General features: G+C 41.0%; 1 protein-coding gene across 7 annotated transcripts; it reads left to right on the plus strand.

The window, feature by feature from the left end:
* Nucleotides 1-1,944: 1,944 nt before the first annotated feature.
* ddx3xa (DEAD-box helicase 3 X-linked a) lies at nucleotides 1,945-17,308 on the plus strand. Of its 7 annotated transcripts, none has more exons than XM_053329282.1 (20): nucleotides 1,945-2,269; nucleotides 3,330-3,381; nucleotides 3,645-3,692; nucleotides 4,499-4,555; nucleotides 8,414-8,587; nucleotides 8,875-9,010; nucleotides 9,153-9,257; nucleotides 9,344-9,443; nucleotides 9,577-9,712; nucleotides 9,894-9,991; nucleotides 10,079-10,177; nucleotides 10,296-10,456; nucleotides 10,560-10,704; nucleotides 10,791-10,935; nucleotides 11,260-11,310; nucleotides 12,587-12,768; nucleotides 13,302-13,419; nucleotides 13,509-13,662; nucleotides 13,838-13,959; nucleotides 14,101-17,308. In XM_053329282.1, exons 1-20 carry the CDS (start codon nucleotides 2,225-2,227, stop codon nucleotides 14,184-14,186), a joined length of 2,214 nt encoding a protein of 737 aa, XP_053185257.1. In that variant the 5' UTR covers nucleotides 1,945-2,224; the 3' UTR covers nucleotides 14,187-17,308. The 7 variants fall into 7 exon arrangements, with proteins under 7 accessions (XP_053185257.1, XP_053185260.1, XP_053185258.1 ...); XM_053329285.1 differs by having other exon boundaries at nucleotides 8,414-8,521; XM_053329283.1 differs by lacking the exon at nucleotides 11,260-11,310.
* The last annotated feature ends 3,413 nt before the right edge of the window (nucleotides 17,309-20,721 follow it).

The following is a 20,721-nucleotide window of genomic DNA, read 5'->3' on the forward strand; positions in this document are numbered from 1 at the left end:
TCTCGTCAACTCGCTCTCAGTGTAGCACAGGGGATAAATAACTGTGAACAGGCCTCACAGTCTGTGTACAACAGAAGGCACACCGCTAGAGAAAAGAGAGGGGGGTTGTGAGTGGAAGAGAAGAAGGAGGCTGGGGGAAGGCTTTGGCTGCACTAATGCTTGACTCTGCCTGACCTTACAAAGGACACTTGAAACCACGGTTAGGAGATGATCATCACCCCAGATGTCACATATCTCATTTTGAGCAGTTTTGGGTAACAGTTTATGTAAATTAAATAAAAAATTTAAAAACTAATTAAATAAAAAGTATAATTACTTAATTACTACATGTACTGTGCGTAGCATGTAGACATTGCTAATCCAGATCATCCTCCTCCTGGAGACTCACACCTTGTCTCTTCTCCCTATGTGGCCCTTATCTTGTGTTCTCCTCTTCTATTTAGCTATTATTATCATTCTGTTTATCCAAAGTGGTGTTGTTACTGTCTACTCTGTGCATATGACCTCTGTAGCATGTCTACCTATTGCATTTCCTGAGGTTTCGTCCTTTTTTTTCCACCTTTAAAGGCCTTTTTTATACATTCCCAAAAATGGATGTGTACAGCAAACACAGATAGCAATGCAGGTGATGCAGATGATGGCTTGATGAAATGATGTGATTACCCTAGGATTGCTTTGTAATGTTTGGAAATACATGAAAAGTGGTTTTCAACCCAGTATTCCTGTTTGATCCCTGATAAAGGTGTAAAGTATACATATTTCCATATAATGAAGTTTAAATAAAGGAGAAGTTGATGAAACTAACATGTCTGAGTGCAGTTCTCCTCATTCAACTAGTTAAGAGTCCCAACGCTACACACACTGGCATACATTTGATGGAGTTGAGGTGCTTCTTCATTTGTAGTATACATCAGACTCTCTTTGTTGTCAACCCATCCATTTACAATTTGGGATGAAATACCATTTCCCAGACGACTATATAGTGCAACACTGAACCAGGTAAACAGTGCAAGCCATAAATACATGACATAAAAACAAATCTCTGCATAACATAATAGTGCAAAGACAAAGACTGTGGTGCAAAAATGTTATTTAGACTAAAAGACAGGGCAGTAATGCAAAGACAATGTAAACAAGATACTAGTGATAAAAGTACAGAGAAAGTCAGAAATCTGAGATTAAATACATGTAGGTACTAAAAGAGAGTGCTATATATACATGACATCTATTTGATTAGAACAAGAAAAAGATTGTGTTTTGTATTTAAAATATTATTATTACACCAATTCCACTACATACATAAAGAGAGAACTCTAATAAGTTTATTATGTTGTCCGGAAAACTTAAATGAGTGAATCCTTATATTCAGATACAATCCTCAGATGTTCGGTCCATATGACTAATCCTCTCAACATTAAGGATGACTGTAACTTGATTAGTTATTTTCTTTATGTGTGTTCTATGTTGTTAATTTTCACTACGAGTGACGAGTATTACGCACTTCTCACTCAGTGCAAAGTGCGTTACAATTTAAATATATTGTTATGAAACTGTTTTATGCTGTTTTAGGTTTCTTTCTGGGGTTTCATAGACACATCGTTAGGCATGTGTAAATTTAGGACTTTACACCGCATTATTTTTTCCCACCCGGTTTCTCTGAAGACCCGCCCTACTCAGCCTCTGATTGGCTCCGACCCTGATACTCTAAACTCAACCAATCAGACAAACTAAATCAGCGATTACAGGCCAATCATAGGCAGAGTAGGGCGGGTCTTTTCTGAATGCGGGTGGGTCAAAGTAAGGCTGACCAATCCATAATGATCAGTGTCATATATCAACCAATAGCTGCTGAGGGGAAACATCGCGATGGTTGTGTAACTCCCCGATGTGACAGAGTGGTTATCTCGCGTTACCTGAGCCGTCGGTGCCTCATTCCGCCACGGTCAAGCCTGCCGGGAGGGGGTTTCTGTTCACAGCGCCGCATCAATCCTTTCATCTGGAAACTTGAACAGAATTTATATTTATAATAAATATCACTGTTTTATTTATTTTAAGTAAACGTAATTATCTAGCTAACTTCACAGGTAACCGTTGGCTCAAGGTCGTAATTTGTACAGAAAACAGAAAAAGCTGAGTTAACATTATAGTTAGATTAGCTCCGGGTCGTGCTAACAAAGAAAATCCTTTCTCTTCAGAAATAATCCCCCACTACTCTCTTTTAGTTATGAGTCATGTGGTCGTTGATAATCCACACGGTCTAGATCAGCAGGTGAGTACTCTCAACTTGACTATTTTAAGTATTATTTGTGTTGTTTTGTTTGTTTTAAAATGGTGGTGGTTTGGCGTTAAGCACATGTAGTTTTCGGTAGAGAAAGAGCCTCGTTAGCCGGGAGCTAAGCTAATGCTGCGGCTGCTAAAATGGAGGTGGTGATGATGTCGAGAGGATTGTGATGGCGGAGCTCGGCACTGCGTTGTGCCAGCAAAACTCAAATAACAGCCTTATTATCCACTGTTTCCTTTTAAGCTGGCCAACAGTATTCTTAAACTCACCTTCACACGACATGTTAATCATATCTCCTGCTATTTTATACTAGTTTTATACCAATTTCCTCAGTTGTGTAACATTCACTGCCCGGCCGGTATTGGCACGGTTAGTGTCGGGCCTTCTCGACCTGAAACGTGGCGCAGGAAAAAAATGTTGGCAGCGGGGTTTTCAGCGACCCAACAACATATTTTATGCTGTCAATTTAATAAGTGGCTCGGGTAGTTTTAAAAGTAGATAATGCCAATCAATCACGAGTATTAATTAACAATACTTTTATGTTTTAGTGGTGTATTTTTGTAATTTGTCAGCATTTTCCAGATATATCCTGGGTTATTGTGCCGTGCCGGTTGTTACGACACATCAAGTTAATTTAATGAACGACATCATATGAAGGGGTTTCAGGCTGATTTTTAATTGTGTTATGTAAAAAAGAAATATTTAAATTTGTTGTAGTCGAAAGGCAACGAGGGCACAAAATGACCACTAGTCAAATGCCGGTAGATTATGCAAGTGACTGCTAGTGTTTTACTTATTATTAGCCAAGAAAAGGCAATCTATCCAATGGTGGGCCAAATTTGGAAAAGTACACAAAGTTAATTTTGAGCCCTGTAGGCAACTATTTTAAGTTGGAGAGTTACTTTAAATGTTTAAATAACGCATGAGGTAGTCATTATCTTTCTAATTTCAATTGTACTTTTAAAATGAAGTGATCGTGTTGGTTGTTTAGTTACTTTGACACAGGTTGCCCAAATATAACACTGCATCTCTTTTTCTTTTGGTTTAGCTTGCTGCCCTAGACTTGAATTCTGCTGACGGACAAGGCGGAGGAACTGGCAGTAAGTTATAAAATCAAATTTTACTTTAAAATGTCACTGTATATGATAACAATACCCTCAGTCTGTGCTTCATGTACTTTTCATTATAATTTGACATTTATGTATTGATGATGACATTTGCTTTCACCAGTAATAAACCTCAAACCTCTGTAGTTATGCAAGGTGTGCATGTTCAGCTTCAGCTTGTAAACAATATCTCAGTTAATGATTGTGGTAAACAGCGTGCAGCACATGACATATTTCTTTTTTTAATCTCCACCCAGGACGTTACATTCCACCTCACTTGAGGAACAAAGATGCTTCCAAAAATGGTGAGTTTGATTTAACACCACCTGCTGAGCCACAGCCAGGTGTGACTTGTGTTTATTGGTGTCAAAAGCCCATCAGAGCATGGTAAAAGCAAGCACAATTGAGAAAAAATGGTGAGGCTCTAATAAGACAATATTTGTTTCTTGGCAAAAATTGTTTTTACCAGTCAAGGCAAAGATGATGGTTCTGCAGTAGGTTTTGCTCCACTCCAGACCTTCATTAAAGACGTTTCTCATTTTTACTACTGCACAGAATTAAAGAAAACTACACCAAATTGGTTTTCTTCTGTCTGTGCGCAATAGCTTATTTGGCACAAAAAAGTAGGGTAAGTGGTTTTATATAATATCTAAAAACCTCAAATTTCCCCCCAGACTGCTCAGAAGACAAAATAGGCCAATTTTCCAAACTGCCTGATTCATTTTTAGCAATTACACCTATTTTGTTGAGTAGTTTTTTTCCTTTAACTGGTATAATGTCTCACATGTGAACAAAGAGGAGTGCTAGCTGTTGACCGCTCTGATAAAGGGAGATGTGGAGGATGGGCTGGTGTTTGTATCAGTGTTGACATCTTTAGACACTTGACAATGTGTTTGAAGCCAGGAGGAGGCGGTTATGAATGCACATCAGTCTTAATTCTTTTTCTCTATTTCTTTAGCCTCTTAAAGGCCTTTAATCAAGACATGTGCTGTACCTGGCATACTCGGATAATTTTAATTTAAAAAATTAAATAAATACTGGAATCTTGGTACTCTGTGTCATTACATACTTGACGTTTTTCTCGTTTTGCTGTTTTCTTATTCCACCGCAGGAAATGCTTATTCCGCTGGTAGACAGTGCGGTTATTCAGTGGCACCAGTAAATCTCTGTAAGTCCCTTCTGTCTGCTTTCGCTGTGGGCAACCTGCATTTCCAGATGCATGAAATAGCCATTTACACACCAGCAAAGCCAGTGTGAAGGGGGAGAGGGTTAGGTTAGACCCATACACTTCACAGTAAAAGTTAATGATGGGCTCATGATTAATTGATGTGCTTCTCTCTGCTGGAATGCTTGCTGTCAAAATGAGAAATTCCATATAAAAGATAACGGGCAGTCTAATGAAAGTTAATTTACTATAGTGAGTTGGTTTTAACTTGATATTGTAGTCTATTGAAGTATATTATAGATACATTAAAAATGTTTTTCCCCCCACTGTATATTCAAACTCATATTACCTTCAATGTCCCCCAAGTTTCTCCTAAGCAGTGCCCACAACCATGGCAGGCAGAGTGTCCATACAGATACAGAAATAACTATACTTCAGGATGGGATGACTGTACGATCGGTAACTATTAGTGTAAAGTCAAACCCAACACTCATACTGCATGAGCCAGTAATTACGGGCAAGTCTTTTTATAGCCTGCTTCCCTACCTTTGCTCAGGTTACCCAAGACTGGCTTCTCAAGAGCTTGCCTTTTACCATGCCTACAGTGGGGGCTGGCGAAACAGATGTGGTATACCTTGACCTCTACCTGCATGCCATGCCATCTACGTTTTGGCATTTTTTGTCAGTGTATTATAGCAAAACAAAACACTGGAGCACCATCAACGTGCCTTTGCTTTGTCATTGTCACTTGGAAAAAGAGGCAGCAAATCTGGGCCTAACACATTTGTCCCAAGCTTGCAAATGAAGTTCACGATGCATGGTGATGGTGTCTTTTAAATATTCTGCACTGCGTCACTAGTGTGGCTGTTTATACTAATAATGAGACAGTATCTGCTGGGAGGGAAGTACTAGTCATTTACCTTTTTTATTGTACTGCTAACCATTTGTACAATGAACCTCCTGTCACAGTTGTTGTCATGAAATCACACAGTAGGGATTATACTATCAGAGTTCCTTTTTTTGTTCTTTAGTACGGTCTTGTGGCGTTTTATGTCTGCCTGAGGTTTACCGTTGAAAAGAATTTAGCAGGATTATTGAGCAGTATGCTGAGAAGCTGAGTGCATGCAGGCTTTTGTTCCAACCGCTGACTACCAGCTGACTTCTTTGAATAGTTTCTCCTCTCTGGTGTGACGATAGAATAACCGCCGAGATAAACTGGTGCACTCTGAGCTGGAATAGAAACCTGCATGCACCAGGGCTGTCACTTGAGATATAACTGTTTCAGACGAGACTGTAGAGTTGACATTACTCCGCTTGTGCGATGCCTCCGCTGCCTCTCCTCTGTGGTGAAATAGCTGCTGAGTCGTCAGAGGTGTTGACCTAGAGTACGTCAGCTGTTTTTTTTGTTTTTAATAAAGTTAGCCATTTTTGTTAACTGTGCCATCAACGGTGTGCAACCCAAAATACTTAAACACACCGCTTCACAGATACTTCGGCATCATTATCCGATTAGCAAGGATTTGCTTGCTATCGTTCTATCTACTTTTTATTTGTAATGTTAGTTTAATGATGGGTCAAAGAGCTTGTGATTGGTCAAGCTGGTAGTGAGTATTAAGGACGCCCTCTGCTGGATCACAAGGTAAACTACTTCAAGCGTTATGTTGCCCTATATCGACTGTGAATTTTGAATTCAAACAGGATATATTACAGTTTGGATAGTTTTTTCTCACATTAGAACAAAAGTTGTGATTTCTAATGAAAAGTGACAGCCTTGGCATGCACGCAGCCCTCCTGGGTTCATTATTTGAATAGTCCTGATATGAAACGGGTGTCTGTATATGCTAGGGTATTTCAACATAGTCGTCATCATCAGGAGTTCTTTGATATTTGAGATGTGATTTGAGGCATCTATAGCTCATCTTTACTCTGGCTTTATTGTGCCTGGAGGATAATTGTTTTAGTCTAGCAGACTGTTGGAGCTTAATCATACCAGGAGGACAGCTCCTGGTTGTAAAAAGGAGTCTTGTAGTCTTTGATGGGTTGGTTTTGAGCATCTTTAAAATATGCTGTCCAGTGTGGGACAACTGTCAGTGTCATCAAGAAAGATAGAAGCTTTCCAAGCAGTGCTGGATTCACCAAACGGTTATTAGCTCAGATTAATAGCACACACCCACATACAAGGTGTGAACTTCCTGGAGTTTACACTGTCAATACAAGCCGATCTGTTGAAACCTGACATGTTTTTAGCCGTCCGTGTTGGTTACATGTTGATCATTTTCTTTCTTTATGCTTTGCTAAAATGAATCACAACATGAAAAGTAGTTTAGACATGAAGTCTGTCTATGGCTGCAACTAACAATTTTTGGTCTTTTTCTCAAAATGTTAGTTAATATAAATGTTATCTTATCAAACCTGACAAATGACATGGATGATCAAGTAAAATATTTGCAGATTAATTTTCCTTTGACACTTTATGAATAGACCAGTAGTTTCAGTTCTCACCACACTGCTTGGAAAGTGATTTTAAATACGACCCTAGAGCAGCTTTCATGTGTCTGGTAGTTATGACGCATCTCTTTAGAGTGAGTACTTAGTGATTAGGGTGTAACTTGCTTTGTGTTTAACGTTAGCTGAGACTACATGGTGCTATTATCTTATTATGTCAGTGAACTGGTTTGATGTGGCGTCACCTGCACTGCTGTCTCAGAAAGTCGGGCTCTGACACTGCTGCATGGTGTGTTTTGCCATGTTTGCAGAGTGCACATCATTTTTGTCAGTCTGAGTTACTAAATTAATGAAATTAATTTGCCACACTGCGCTTGTTAAATGAAAGCTCATATCTATGCAGTAAACATTTACTCCGAGCAGTGAAACTGGGAAGATTTCTAAACTGATCTAAGGCAAAGTAATGTGTCCCAAAATATTTAGTGAACTGTCCAAAATCTGTATTTTGTCATGATAAACAGGCTACATCTTCACATTGGTTAAGAAAATACTCGATTTATTGTTGCCATCACTCATACTCTGAATAGAATCAGTCAGATCTGTACAGGAGTCAAAAAACGGGATTGGGACCATCCTTATTGGACCATTATGGACTGGTCTACAAAACATAGGTCAGTGTGCCCAATTGTGCAAGCATTACAGTGTGCAAGCATTACAAGGCTTTTTCCTTGTGCTTACTTGAAGGAGGCACAATGATGGACATTTACCTGTTGGTCCACAAGTTAAATAATCCTCACTACAGATCTGATCAGCTGATCCAAAACTTCAAAACAAATCCAGACTATGCCTAGATCTGTGCAGCTGGTCTGCCCCTTGATGCTACTGTGGCATAGCTTCTGCTACTTAGCAAGCCTTCCCATGGCAGCGCTAACTGTCCTTTGTCCCCCGCCGGCCTCATCTTCAGCCTGCACTGATAACAGTGTGGCCTCTGATGGGAACGATGACACAGCCAGTGTCAAGAGCTGGGCAGATCATTGTGGTAAATGTCCCCCACAGGCAAAACTGGAGCTCAGTAGATTGTTTGGTACTGACGAGTCATCTACAAACAACAATGCCAGTGTCTTGGTTATTGAGTTAACTTACCTAAAACCTCTGCACTTAAATTCTCCCTTATGCTTTAATATTGGACTGTATAAACATTTTTCTGCAAGCTTTCAGTTCAGGCTCATATTTACTATGAAGCTGCTTGTATCCCATCTGTCAGTCAATAAGACTAAAAATAGCTCAGCACTGGAAGAGACTCATGGTTAGTCAGCACTGAGTGCAGCCAAATGCATACTTGCCCATTGCCACAAATGTGTAACACGCCACACTATGCTCTTCCTCACACGCTGCTGCTTCTGTGTCTCCATAAAGACTCATCTGGATGGGATGGTGGACGCAGCAATGGATTTGTGAATGGTTACCATGACAACCGCACCAACGGGGGCTTCGGAGGGCGTGGACCCCCTCGCAATGATAGAGGTGGGCGAGGCGCCTACCGTGGTAACAGGGGTGGAGGCTCGTTTAATCAACCATTACAAAATGCAGGTGGGAAAATCCTATCATGCCTTAAAATACCTAATTCAAGCTCTAGTTGTAGAGCAGTTAAGTTTTACCATCCCCCACCCTTGTTCATCTAGTGGTTGCAATATCAGACCATTTGGAACTAATATTAGATATGAAGTTTGAGGTTATATAACTAAAACGATCCATGGCATTCTCTAACGGAAAGAAAAATTCGGCTATTGGTAAGACTGCAACGTCATCTGACGTCTGACAGCAGATTTGCAGAAAATTCTTAATTATTAACAGGTGCTCTCTCCGTCCCATCACAGGGTTTAATAATTATGACAACAAAGAGGGCGGCTGGGGAGGACCTCCAAGGGATGCTGGCTTCAACAGCTTTGGGGGACGCTCCGATAGATCCAAGTCTACCTTCTTTAATGAACGTGGGTCAGGCTCAAGGGGAAGGTGAGTTAAATAGTTACATAATAGTTGAAGTTAATACTTCATTACAATTATTAATATGAACTGCCTGGTGTGGTTTGTCTTTTTATTTAGTTTTTTTGTTCTTTAGAATAATAATAGTAGTAACCATGCTCTGTGTGTGCAGGTATGAGCGTGGCGGCTTTTCTGGAGGCGGAAACAGCCGCTGGACGGAGGAGTCCAGAGAGGAAGACTGGTCCAAGCCTACAGCTCCCAATGAGCGCCTGGAACAGTAAGTTAGACCCTGATCAGAAATGATAAAACTAACAGTTTTGTTTCTTCTGTTTGACCTAAATTTTTGCAAACGTCATCTTCTAGTGAGCTGTTCTCTGCGAGCAACACTGGCATAAACTTTGAGAAATATGATGATATTCCCGTGGAGGCCACTGGAAGCAACTGCCCGCCCCACATTGAAAGTGTAAGTGTGCCCCTTTAGCAGTGCTGGAACATTCTTAATGGTGTAGACTAAGGGTCGGCACATATCTTAATGTTTAAATTTTAAACCTTTCTGTGCTGTATAGTGACGGTGTCGGATTTATTTGTGTTTTTAGTTCCACGATGTGGACATGGGAGAGATTGTCATGGGTAACATCACCCTGAGTCGCTACACTCGTCCCACTCCAGTCCAGAAACATGCTATCCCCATCATCAAGACCAAGAGAGACCTGATGGCCTGTGCCCAGACTGGTGAGTGTTTCTATATATATTTTCTCTCTGTACTTAACAGCTTTTTCATGATTAAATTTGCTATAATTCCTGAAAAGACAAGAGGTTGAAGGACCATTCAGTGTTCATGTTTGGCTCAGATTTTATGTAAAATTTTAGTGTTGAATAGTAAGACCGTATAATTATTTCTGTTGGATTTCAGGCTCTGGGAAGACTGCCGCCTTCTTGTTGCCAGTGCTGAGTCAGATCTACAGTGACGGGCCTGGAGATGCTATGCAGGCAATGAAGAACAATGGACAGGTAATAGGAGGCAGAAAACATGCAGTAATGAAACATTTCTGTATTACTTCTTGACTCGATGTAATAAACATTATTTTATTCACTCAGGACAATGGAAGATATGGACGTCGTAAGCAGTACCCACTCTCCCTTGTCCTGGCTCCCACCAGAGAGCTGGCTCTGCAGATCTATGATGAGGCGAGGAAGGTGAGGACCCGGCACAGCGCTGCTTCTGATGCCATCATAGAGCCGATTGCACCATGGCTTGTCTAAATGTTGAATATGTAGCTTTAAGCTTGATGATTTTCCTTCCCTCCTGCTCTAGTTTGCGTACCGCTCACGTGTGCGTCCCTGCGTGGTGTATGGCGGTGCTGATATAGGTCAGCAGATCAGAGAATTGGAGCGGGGCTGTCACCTGCTGGTTGCCACACCTGGTCGCCTGGTGGACATGATGGAGAGGGGCAAGATTGGTCTGGACTACTGCAAGTAAGTACAAAACAGGGATCCACTGAGGCTGTTAACGACAAGTTAAAATGAATGACTCCAGTATTTATATAAATATAATAATGTGTATGAAATGTCTCTGTAGCTACTTGGTCCTGGACGAGGCTGACCGCATGTTGGACATGGGTTTTGAGCCACAGATCAGACGCATTGTGGAGCAAGATACAATGCCACCAAAAGGCATCCGTCAGACCATGATGTTCAGCGCCACCTTCCCCAAAGAGATCCAGGTATGTTTGGACAGTCAACAAGTACAGACTCCTCTGCCGTAGTTGAAACAAAGAACATTTTCACTAATAGTTTGTTTGTTGTGTAGATCCTTGCTCGGGACTTCCTGGAGGACTATATTTTCCTGGCTGTTGGTCGTGTAGGTTCCACCTCAGAAAACATTACCCAGAAGGTGGTTTGGGTAGAGGAGGGTGACAAGAGGTCCTTCCTCCTTGACCTGCTCAATGCCACAGGTGAGAAAGTGTTTTGTTTTTTGTCTTTTTTTTCTTTCTCTCCCATGAAGGTCTCATTAGGCTCTAACCAATCATCCTGTGTTTGTCAGTCTGCCCCATACCAAGCTAATATTGACTATGCTGCATCTCTGCTAACAAATGTTCATAGTAGTAAAAACATGCCATTATTTAAATTTTTTTTAAAAAGAAAAACGTTTAGGGGTGGTCAGGCTAAAATCATGCTGTTTTTTTAAGGGGTTTACTTCTGACTGTGGTCTTTATAAGCGCTGTGAAAGTTTTGTACTGCACAGCTTACATGTTCTGGCCGGTTTGGTTTTATCTTAGTTATTCCCAGTGAGGTTCAGGAAAATGTGACAGAGGCCCCAGAGAAGCCTGGTAAGTGTAAACGTACCATCATCTTCACTCTGACCCCCAAGCCAGAAACATCACATCCCATGGCTCATCCTGTCCTCTGCTCCCCGGCTGACATACTGCCTCAGTTTGCTTTTTATTTGTTTTGGTTTATTTTTCATTTCCAATAAGTGCTTGTAGGACTGATTTATAACATTTAGCTTGCACAATACATAGAGTGAAATTTAAGAGATGGAGTTGATAGTACAGTCTCTCTCTAGATTAGAGTTAGTGTGTTTACGACACCGGCACTAAGGTCAACACTATCATGCTGGCTGGTTGTCACAGAAAGAGCTCTTTCCATGAGTGAGACGGCTGTAGCAGATTTAAGGCAGTAGTCTGTTAGTTCAGTGGACAGACTCCAGTGTAGTCCACTAAACTATTACAGATCGTGATGAATAGCACTATATCAATACTAATAGTGTATTGAGCCATTGTTGGCTTATAAGTATTAGAGGCCCGATGTTTTGTAACTAGACTTAACCTCCAAAGAAAAGTGAAGAGCTGTTTCCATGGTAACCAGTGCAGCTGCTATAAAAAGCCAACTTAATGTGTAACTTATGTCATGGACAGCCTGGCGAAAGATGGCTCTTATCAACCAAGGTAAAGAGGCTTGGTGGGGGGTCGCCCAGGTGTCCTCAAGTGCTCAGTGTTACCACCAGAACAATTCAGACCATCTGATTGGGCTGATCTGGGCTTAAAAGTACTCACAGGCTTAAGGAGAAAGATGAGGCTGGAGGTTCCCCCCCACCCGTCTTCCATCAGAGTGCATCAGTTGCAGGGTTAGCTGTGAATGATGCGACTTGAAATGTCCTGTCCTACCCCATTTCCCCTCAGCCATTTGTATTATCTCAAGCTTTTATTCTGATGGCCATTAATGCCAAATATCTGGATTGTGACCTTTTTTAAAAAAAAAAAAATCGGACAATTCAATGGTTGTTTGGACATAAACAGTAGTTCAGCTATTATCTTCAGTACTGTGTGCAGTAAAACTGAAGTCAAGCTTGTCAATTAATGGTTGTCAGTAAATTTAAAGCTTTTTATGCAATCCCTGTCTCCATTTCTAAGTTGTCCATTTTGATTTTCTTTTACTTCATTATTTTGACAGTTAAGTTTACTTAAACCCTCCTCCCATTTCCTTTCAGTTCAGAAATCCATAAAAACACCTGTTCCCAGTTAGCAATGATTTAGTTCCCCTTTTCTCCTTTCATGTTCTTTACCCTGCTCTCCTCCTGTCTCGTCTTTGTTCCCTCCCGCACAGGCAAGGATTCGTTGACTCTGGTGTTTGTGGAAACCAAGAAAGGAGCCGACGCTCTGGAAGACTTCCTTTACCACGAGGGTTACGCCTGCACCAGCATCCATGGAGATAGATCCCAGAGAGACAGAGAGGAAGCTCTGCATCAGTTCCGCTCTGGGCGCTCCCCCATCTTGGTGGCTACAGCTGTATGTACCAATGCAAATAAGTTGACTTTTCTCCTTCCTGCTTTTACTTCCTTAAGGATCCTTTTGATAACTGTATATTTACCACACCACTGAAAATACACCTAGAATATGTTCTTTACTTAGATTGATATCAGTATAGTCTCTATTATTAGGCAAAACTATTTCTGTCCTTATGTCGTTGACTAGCTTGAACTGTAAATCTGGTTTAATGCTGTAGATTTACTATGAGGTATACCTAGTGGTCAAATACAAACCATAGCAGTAAATTATGGATCATGCTTAATGTAATGGTTGAGTGTCTTACAACAGGACTTAATGTGTTGGTGGGTTCTGTCCTTTCAATTGTAGTAATCAATGCTAACATTATTGTTAGACCAAATTACAGTGTAGACTTGATAGCGCTACATTTGGGCCTTTAACACGTCATTTCTTTAAGTTAACTTTTGAATGCAGTCAGGGTTAATTATTTAGGTCATTGAACTAAATGAAACTTAATCTTTTATTTAAACCATTATTCTCTCTCCTTACTTCAGGTGGCTGCTCGAGGTCTGGACATCAGCAATGTGAAGCACGTTATTAACTTTGATTTGCCCAGTGACATTGAAGAATACGTTCACCGTATTGGCCGTACGGGACGTGTGGGCAACCTTGGTAAAAACAAGTTTATAACCTTCCACTTGTACATGAATATGTTAATCACTCGTCATGCAGTATAATGACTCTTGCTCTGTCTTGTTCAGGTCTGGCCACGTCGTTCTTTAACGACAAAAACAGCAACATAACCAAAGATTTGCTGGACATTCTGGTGGAGGCCAAGCAGGAGGTTCCCTCCTGGCTTGAGAGCCTGGCCTACGAGCACCAGCACAAGAGCAGTAACCGTGGACGCTCTAAGAGGTAATGTTCACACATACAAGCAAAATATTTATGAGAACATTTACACACACACATGCACATCAAGGACTATTGAGATCTCCTTCTGGGTATCTGCAGGTCTTTACATGTAATGACAACTGGTCTTGAGCCAGTACCACTTTCACAAGATCTAAACCAAACACACTGTTTTGTCAAGGTTCTCTGGTGGTTTTGGAGCTAGAGATTACCGTCAGACACCTGGAGGCGCTGGAAACTTCAGCAGCAGCCGTGGAGGACGCAGCACTGGAGGCCATGGAGGAAACCGTGGCTTTGGTGGAGGTAAGGCAACAATGATGTTTCCCACAGCTTTTTAACTGTGGTTTACTTTGCTGTTTGACCAATCAACACTTAAAGGTTGAACATTGCTCATGTGAAACAGTTCCAGTGTTCAGCTAACTGACCTGATCTCGTCCCCCACAGGTGGCTTTGGTGGCAACTTCTACGGTAATGATGGCTACGGAGGAAATTACAGCCACTCTGGTAGTGTGGATTGGTGGGGCAACTAGTCGCCATAGGAGTAGGTTGCCATGCCAACCTGACTCAATGGAAACCACATGTTAACTTAAGCCAGACCATAACAACCCTCCCTGTGTAGCTTCACTGACACACAGTACATTACCAACCCTGGTTCTCTGCCATTCGCTTCTCTCAAAATGAAGTGCAGCACGACGCAAAGGAAAGTCACCAGCACGTGCAATGCACCGGAGACCGCAGAGATTTGCACACCTCAGAGTGAGCATGGATGCTGACATGCATTGTCCGACAGCAACCTCGGACTTTCATTGTTAGAAGTATTTTTGTTCTTTTTGTGGAAAAAACCCCCAATTGAATAACCTGAGGATCATTTGTATGTTAATGTACTGTGCCTTTTGAATTTAAACAGGAAATCTGTGTTTTCATTTCACCAGACGGACATGGCCAAGAGCTCTAAATTTGTTTTTACTATTATTTTGTTTGGTGAAAAATATTAGAAAGGTTAAAAAAAAAAAAAATTAAAAGAAAAAAAAAAAAAAGCTTAGACTTAATCAAACCTTGGCAAACACTGGGGCGTTGTGGCTCTCAAGAGTCATGATTCCATTTGAACTTCAAATTTATTGCAGAAACATCATGTAGCCTTTTCTACAAACAGCTAATGGAGCCATTACTATGTCGAATACAAACTGGGCCACTCTGTGAAGCAACCGTATTTTAATCCTAAGGGACAAAGTTACATTGGTTTGTTCTTTTTTGCTCACTCTATCCTGGACAGGCTCCTTTTTATGGATATGGTAGTCTTTGAAATAGCCATTCCTATTGTAATCTTAAGAAACACAGACGTCATTAAGCTCAGTGCCAACGATCGCTGAGGTTTAAACAAGAATAATCAATGCTGGAACTTGTTACTCCACATTTTTTCAATTGACTTGACAGTGTTATGGCAGCTAGTATGTTACCAAGTGCTAGCTACATAAAGTGGGCGGTGTTTTTTGTTTGTTTTTACTTGAGACATTTTTGGTGCAGGTGTGTGCAAAATTGAAAAACTCAGTCGGTTTTTTGATTTCTTTGATTTCTTTTTTTTCCGTTTTTTTTTTTTTTTTGTGGGGCGGGCGGGGGGATTGTTTCTCTACAAATGTGTATCAAAAACAAAAAATGCCTGCCATCTTGAAAGTGAAGTTCAAAGTGGCTGCATAAAGGACCACAGCATCGGGAGGGCGTGGCGTGGTGTTAGTGTTTACCGAATCGACCGACCGCTGCGAGGCCCACATGGTATTCTACGCTTGCAAGTGTTTTGTTTTTTGGTCAAGGAGAAAGGACGAAGTGAACTGAGTCGCAGGCTTAACTTAATTACAAAACGTTTTCTCTTTTCAAGCTGCGTTGGAGGCATGGTTCATCTTTAAGAGACAGGCAGGAGAATGATCACTGAGGTTTATCAATTCAACAGGAACAGAGGCGGAGGGGGGGGGGTTTGAGCAGCACTCCGAGCACCGGGGTTAGGGAATCTGGGGGTAGGCGTGGGGGGGGCGCAGTTTTCAGTGCACCGCCATTTGTCAGTGGCTTTGGTTTCCATTGCTGCATAGAGTAAATGTGGAGACGGCCAAAGACGAGGGAGTGTCCACTTCCTCCTGGAACATTAAAGTACTGTCAGGTCCTCTGGGAGTTCATCTGCTCTGTCATGTATAAAAAAAAAAAAAAAGAATCTGTGGCTTTGTAAAGTCAGAGCAGGCTTTTCCTCTCAAAGAGGAGCAGCCATCGAGAGGAGGAGAGACGGGGCGTTTCACCTCAAAAAATGCTCCGGTTTTCTCAACGGGTGTGTTGTGCCTTGAAAACCTTTTTTTTTTTTTTTTTAAGAAATTGAACTAAAAGCGGATGCACTGACAGTGTTGAGAACTTGAGATTGAATGGTGCTACTTGATTTAGGTGTGTAGACCCTTGTACGTCGTGCCCATCAAGTTTTACAAAAGTTATTTTATTGCACATCTAGAGTTTTATATAGATGTCTTGGATGATATGTGTCCTTAAGCTTCCAAATATTGTGTGTGAGGAGATTGTGAAAAACGCAGCTTGTTTACAAAGGGGAAGGGTTCTCAACGTTTAAACCAGGATTTATTTGGGACCAGGGGATTTAGCAGTCGGGGGAATTTAGCCATTTGCACAGATTTCTAGATTCTACTTTTGCTGCTAGTTTTGTGTAATTTATTAAGCATTTTTGACAAATATTTATTTTTGTAAGCCTCAAAGTGATTCTTTGAAAGTTTCAGAAACTTGACCAAAAGACAGTACAAAAAACACTGGCACTTGAATGTTGAATGTCACCTGTATGCGTGAAATTTATATATTTCGGGGTAGTGTGAGCTTTTTAATGTTTAAGATACATTGGACTCAGTAAATATCCACAGCTGTTTCAGGGCCTCCTCGGGGCCGGTCATCTCTACTAGATTAAACCAATTGGTCAACAAAATTTGAAATGGAATTGAACAAACATGCCAAGGTTTGGAATGAAGCTGTCAAAAGAGCAAATAAATTTCCTAAGCATATCAGTGCAGAAGTGTTCGGATTCTCCAATTGTGTGCATTATTGATTCTTTACTCTAATTTGACCTGATAATTATTTTTCTCCAGTGAATGTCTGGCACATGGCAATCCTTAAAGAAACAAACATGTGGTTTATTCTAATTGTTGTATTTGCATATATTATAACTCTGGAGTTCTCCTTGAATGTGGAGCACGTCTGCTGCATTGATTTCTGAGGCAGCTGCCGGCGCTGTTCAGGATGAACGGCAGGGTTCTGCATGTCGATGCGGGCAGGACCCGAGACTTGTTCCACGTCCACTAGAGAACCCTGGAGCTCTTTAGATGTAGACTTTGCTTTCTGTATTAGCTTCTAGGCTACTGCACTGCATGGGAAATACTCAGCTGTGCAATTGTATGATTTTACCAAAATAAAATGTTTTGAATGCAAAAATGATCTGGAAAAGTCCAGCATGTTTCCTGAAAATGTGTTTACTGTAGTTGTTGATAAGAGAACCTGTAGCAAGCGGCCTGTTGCCTTGTGTGGATACAAGGCCATGCGGGCGGCAAAATTCAAATTGGTATAGATTGGATGGGCTTAATTTCTTTTGAAGACGATATATAAAGATTTCATTTGTAAATTCAACTGTGTCACGTGTTGTTTTCTCAAACCTGTTAAACTTTGAACTGCATTATACAATGGTTTTGGGTCCTTGAGTCCAATTTAGGAGACCTCTCCATACTACAGTATTAACGATAGTGTGCTTCTAACTTTGTGGCAACAGAAAAAAAAAAACCCTTTCCTGTTTCAGCAATCCTGGGTAATAATTTGCACAAAAAAGACCATGGGGAAAAAACTGCAAAATACTGTCCTGTTCCCACACATGAATCCTGTTTCAGCTTTTAATGTTATTACTTTGATACAAGGGAGGGAGCTGTTGCACCTCTGTTACTGTAGGAATACATGATTGAAAGTAGACATGGGAAGAGTATATTCACAGATTCATATGCCTTTAAGGAAACAAGAATGCATCTAAAACTATCACTAAGACAGTAACAAAAAACATGGAATTTGAAAGTATTGAGATATTTTATAACACATTGGAGCACACTGGACTCATGAAATCTGAAATGTTACAGAAAATACTGCAGGCCACTAAACATTGTTTGCATTTGTTGTCATTGACATTTAACAAATTCAAATTCTAGTCTCCACCACCTGACCTCTGCCTTGTCCTGTTTCAACCACTGACTACATAAAGATGACAGATGATGCTCCTGTGCACAAAACGAGGTCCTAAAAAAACTGGAAGAAATCTACTGACCTCCACCTATTCCAACACCTCAGGGATGAATTAACACTAACTGTGAGCCAGAGCCTGATGCTCACTAAACGCCTCTTTTTCCACTGAAGGCATTGTGACATGGAACTAATAAAATGAATGAAGGCTGAATTCCATTTAGCTTCTTCAGTTTCATTATCCTGGTACTGTGCATGCTGGACCACTCCCACACTGACCTTCACACCTGATTTCAGCACTCATCATTAACTTTATATATAACACCTGAGCTTTTACTGCTATCACAAGTCAAACTGCTGTGTAATGAGCCTGTGCCCTTGTGGTTGAACAGGAGAAAATCCCTGCAGCCAGATTCCAAAAATCTTGTGAAAGCCTTTCTCAGAGTAGCAGGCAGTCAGATGGTCAGGCTGAACCTCCCAGGCGACCCAAATCCACAGGGTTAACATTGTTTCCTCCCATGGTAATCAGACATGTGGAGAACATGGTAACCCTGTGTCCTGAATTTTTCAACTGGTGCGCTTTTCATTTTCAAAAAGTGGAAAATGAGGGTAAAATTCATCAATCTGACCTGTTTCCTGTCTCTACAGATGGTTTCTACTTTGGCCATCTGTGGGAGCTTTTTAGGCAGTGAAAAGACATTATTACATGTCTCTCATCCTGCCATGTTTACCCCAATTTTAGGAGTTTTTTTTTTTCTTTTTCATGTTACTCTTCAAAGGTCACATGGTTCTCTAATGTGCTGAGTAGGTTTCATAACTGCTGAGGCAGTGACACCCATTAAAACCCTGTTGTATAATTTCTGTGTCATTTTGAAAATAAGGACATTCAAGTCTGGTGAACACGTACAGCTCTCAGGGGGAAAGATGGTGGTCCATACAGCCTCTACAGCACACTAATCTCATTTAATAAATTGTATTGATCGGCTCTCATCAGATCACACCACTGATGGCCTGCTCATCCCCTAATCCATTTCAACATCTGCATTTCTGATAAGTTTCATGTCCAACTTCATGCTGTGTGTGTGTGTGTGTGTGTGTGTGTGTGCATGTATGTGGTTGGGTGTAATCTGAGTGCTGTGTGTTTCTAAGTTACCTCTCTGCCTCAGCTGTTTGATCTGAAAGCTTCTCTTTACTTCTGTAATCCCACCAACCTCCCATCTCCATCCATTCAGTCCTCTCTCCATCACTCCATCCAGGGGATTTGACTGCCATTAAGAGATGGCTTTTTGGTGTGTGTGTGTGTGTGTGTGTGTGTGTGTGTGTGTGTGTGTGTGTGTGTGCTTATGGTGGGACACACAGTGAAGGGGGGTGGATGAAGTGTAGTAACACAACCCCATACACTTTCATTGGAGAACTGTGAGACAGAGGTGTCTGGTAAGCAGGCTCAATTGTGCAGTTGAAGGTGGGCTGTGCAGACTGATATGGGACGGGCAGGATGGACACACACACAGATATTTGGATGGTGACTTTTACGCACACAGATGGATGCTACTGTCAGGAAAGATCTACAGGTATGTTACTTTAATTTGTATGTGTCATGTTTCTGGATTTTCTTGGTTGGTCTCTTAGTCCAGGTGAAAACTGTGATGTAAATTACAGACCACAAAGGTGTCAGTTTGTAACTCATCTTATATACTCCTCTTTAAAGTTAAAATCAGCTAAAACAGTGTCTTCAGAATGATAGCATGTACAAACCTCCGCCAACTGGCTTTGTCATATATATATATAATTCATACTAGTTCATCGTAAGTACTACTGTGCTCTTTTTGTGTCATTTCAGACCTCCGTTAATCCTGGCATGTCCCAGATGAGAGACTCCAGTAATGACTGTCATCACTTTCACTGGTCAGTTTCAATCCCTTCACTCTTCAACTGCTTTTGTCCCCCACCTCAGCTGTAAAAATGGTGTCAAACCCTATAATGGCTTGTTGAAAGTTGTAAATCCTGTCACTATATCAGAGATCAGATTGGTCTCTTCCACAACATAAATATTTTGCTCAGTGAAAGAAGAAAGATGAAGACCTTCATCTGTAGAGAATGATTGATTAAGCTAAGAGGCAGGCCCAAACTCGAGCTAATGTGAACTGAATGGAGGGTGAAATCCCAGCCACAGACAATACCTATTGTTGTGGGGCTAATCTCTGATGTAAGCCGTTCTGTCTTAATCACATCATCATTTCACCAGCAGCTGGCAAAGAGATAGTTTAGCCCTCAACCTGCTAGTCAACGTGACTCAAACATCAAATCATTACTCTACCGGTGTCCTTGTGTTACTGCAAACATCACTGCAAGCATTTAATCTTGGGAGGGGATCAATTTAAAAAAAAAAATGTGTTCAATAATGTCAAATGTTTTGGTTGATTTGGTGGGTGAATTTTGGTGGGCTTGGGATGTGCAGATACTTTTTGGGGCACAAATTCAAATAAACAAGATATGATGTTAGTGTGCTTCTCAGGTGCTGATACTGTAGGTGGTTACCTTCAGACAGAGCTAGGCTAGCTGTTTCCCCTTGTTTCCAGTCTTTGTGCTAAGCTAAGCTAACTGTCTCTTGGCTGTAGCTCTGTAGACACCCAGTAAGTACATTTCCCAAAATGTCAAATTATTGCTCAAACCAAGGCTGGATTACCAATTGAGGAACTGCCCCAGGACCCTGAAAACGTCATGTTCATTTGGATCTACACAATTTTATTAATCGCAAATTTTTTTAGAAATGTGTGCCTCTGAAGTACAATACTAACTATGTGAGGACTGTAG

Source organism: Scomber japonicus, chromosome 11 (assembly GCF_027409825.1).
Source record: "Scomber japonicus isolate fScoJap1 chromosome 11, fScoJap1.pri, whole genome shotgun sequence".
In the NCBI taxonomy this organism is placed as follows: domain Eukaryota; kingdom Metazoa; phylum Chordata; class Actinopteri; order Scombriformes; family Scombridae; genus Scomber; species Scomber japonicus.

Excerpts from the sequence above, each read along its gene's own strand:
- ddx3xa (XM_053329282.1), top strand. The coding sequence starts at position 2,225 with ATGAGTCATGTGGTCGTTGATAATCCACACGGTCTAGATCAGCAG. Across the intron at positions 3,382-3,644 it reads ACAAGGCGGAGGAACTGGCA|GACGTTACATTCCACCTCAC; the intron begins GTAAGTTATAAA and ends ATCTCCACCCAG. Across the intron at positions 13,663-13,837 it reads AACCGTGGACGCTCTAAGAG|GTTCTCTGGTGGTTTTGGAG; the intron begins GTAATGTTCACA and ends TGTTTTGTCAAG.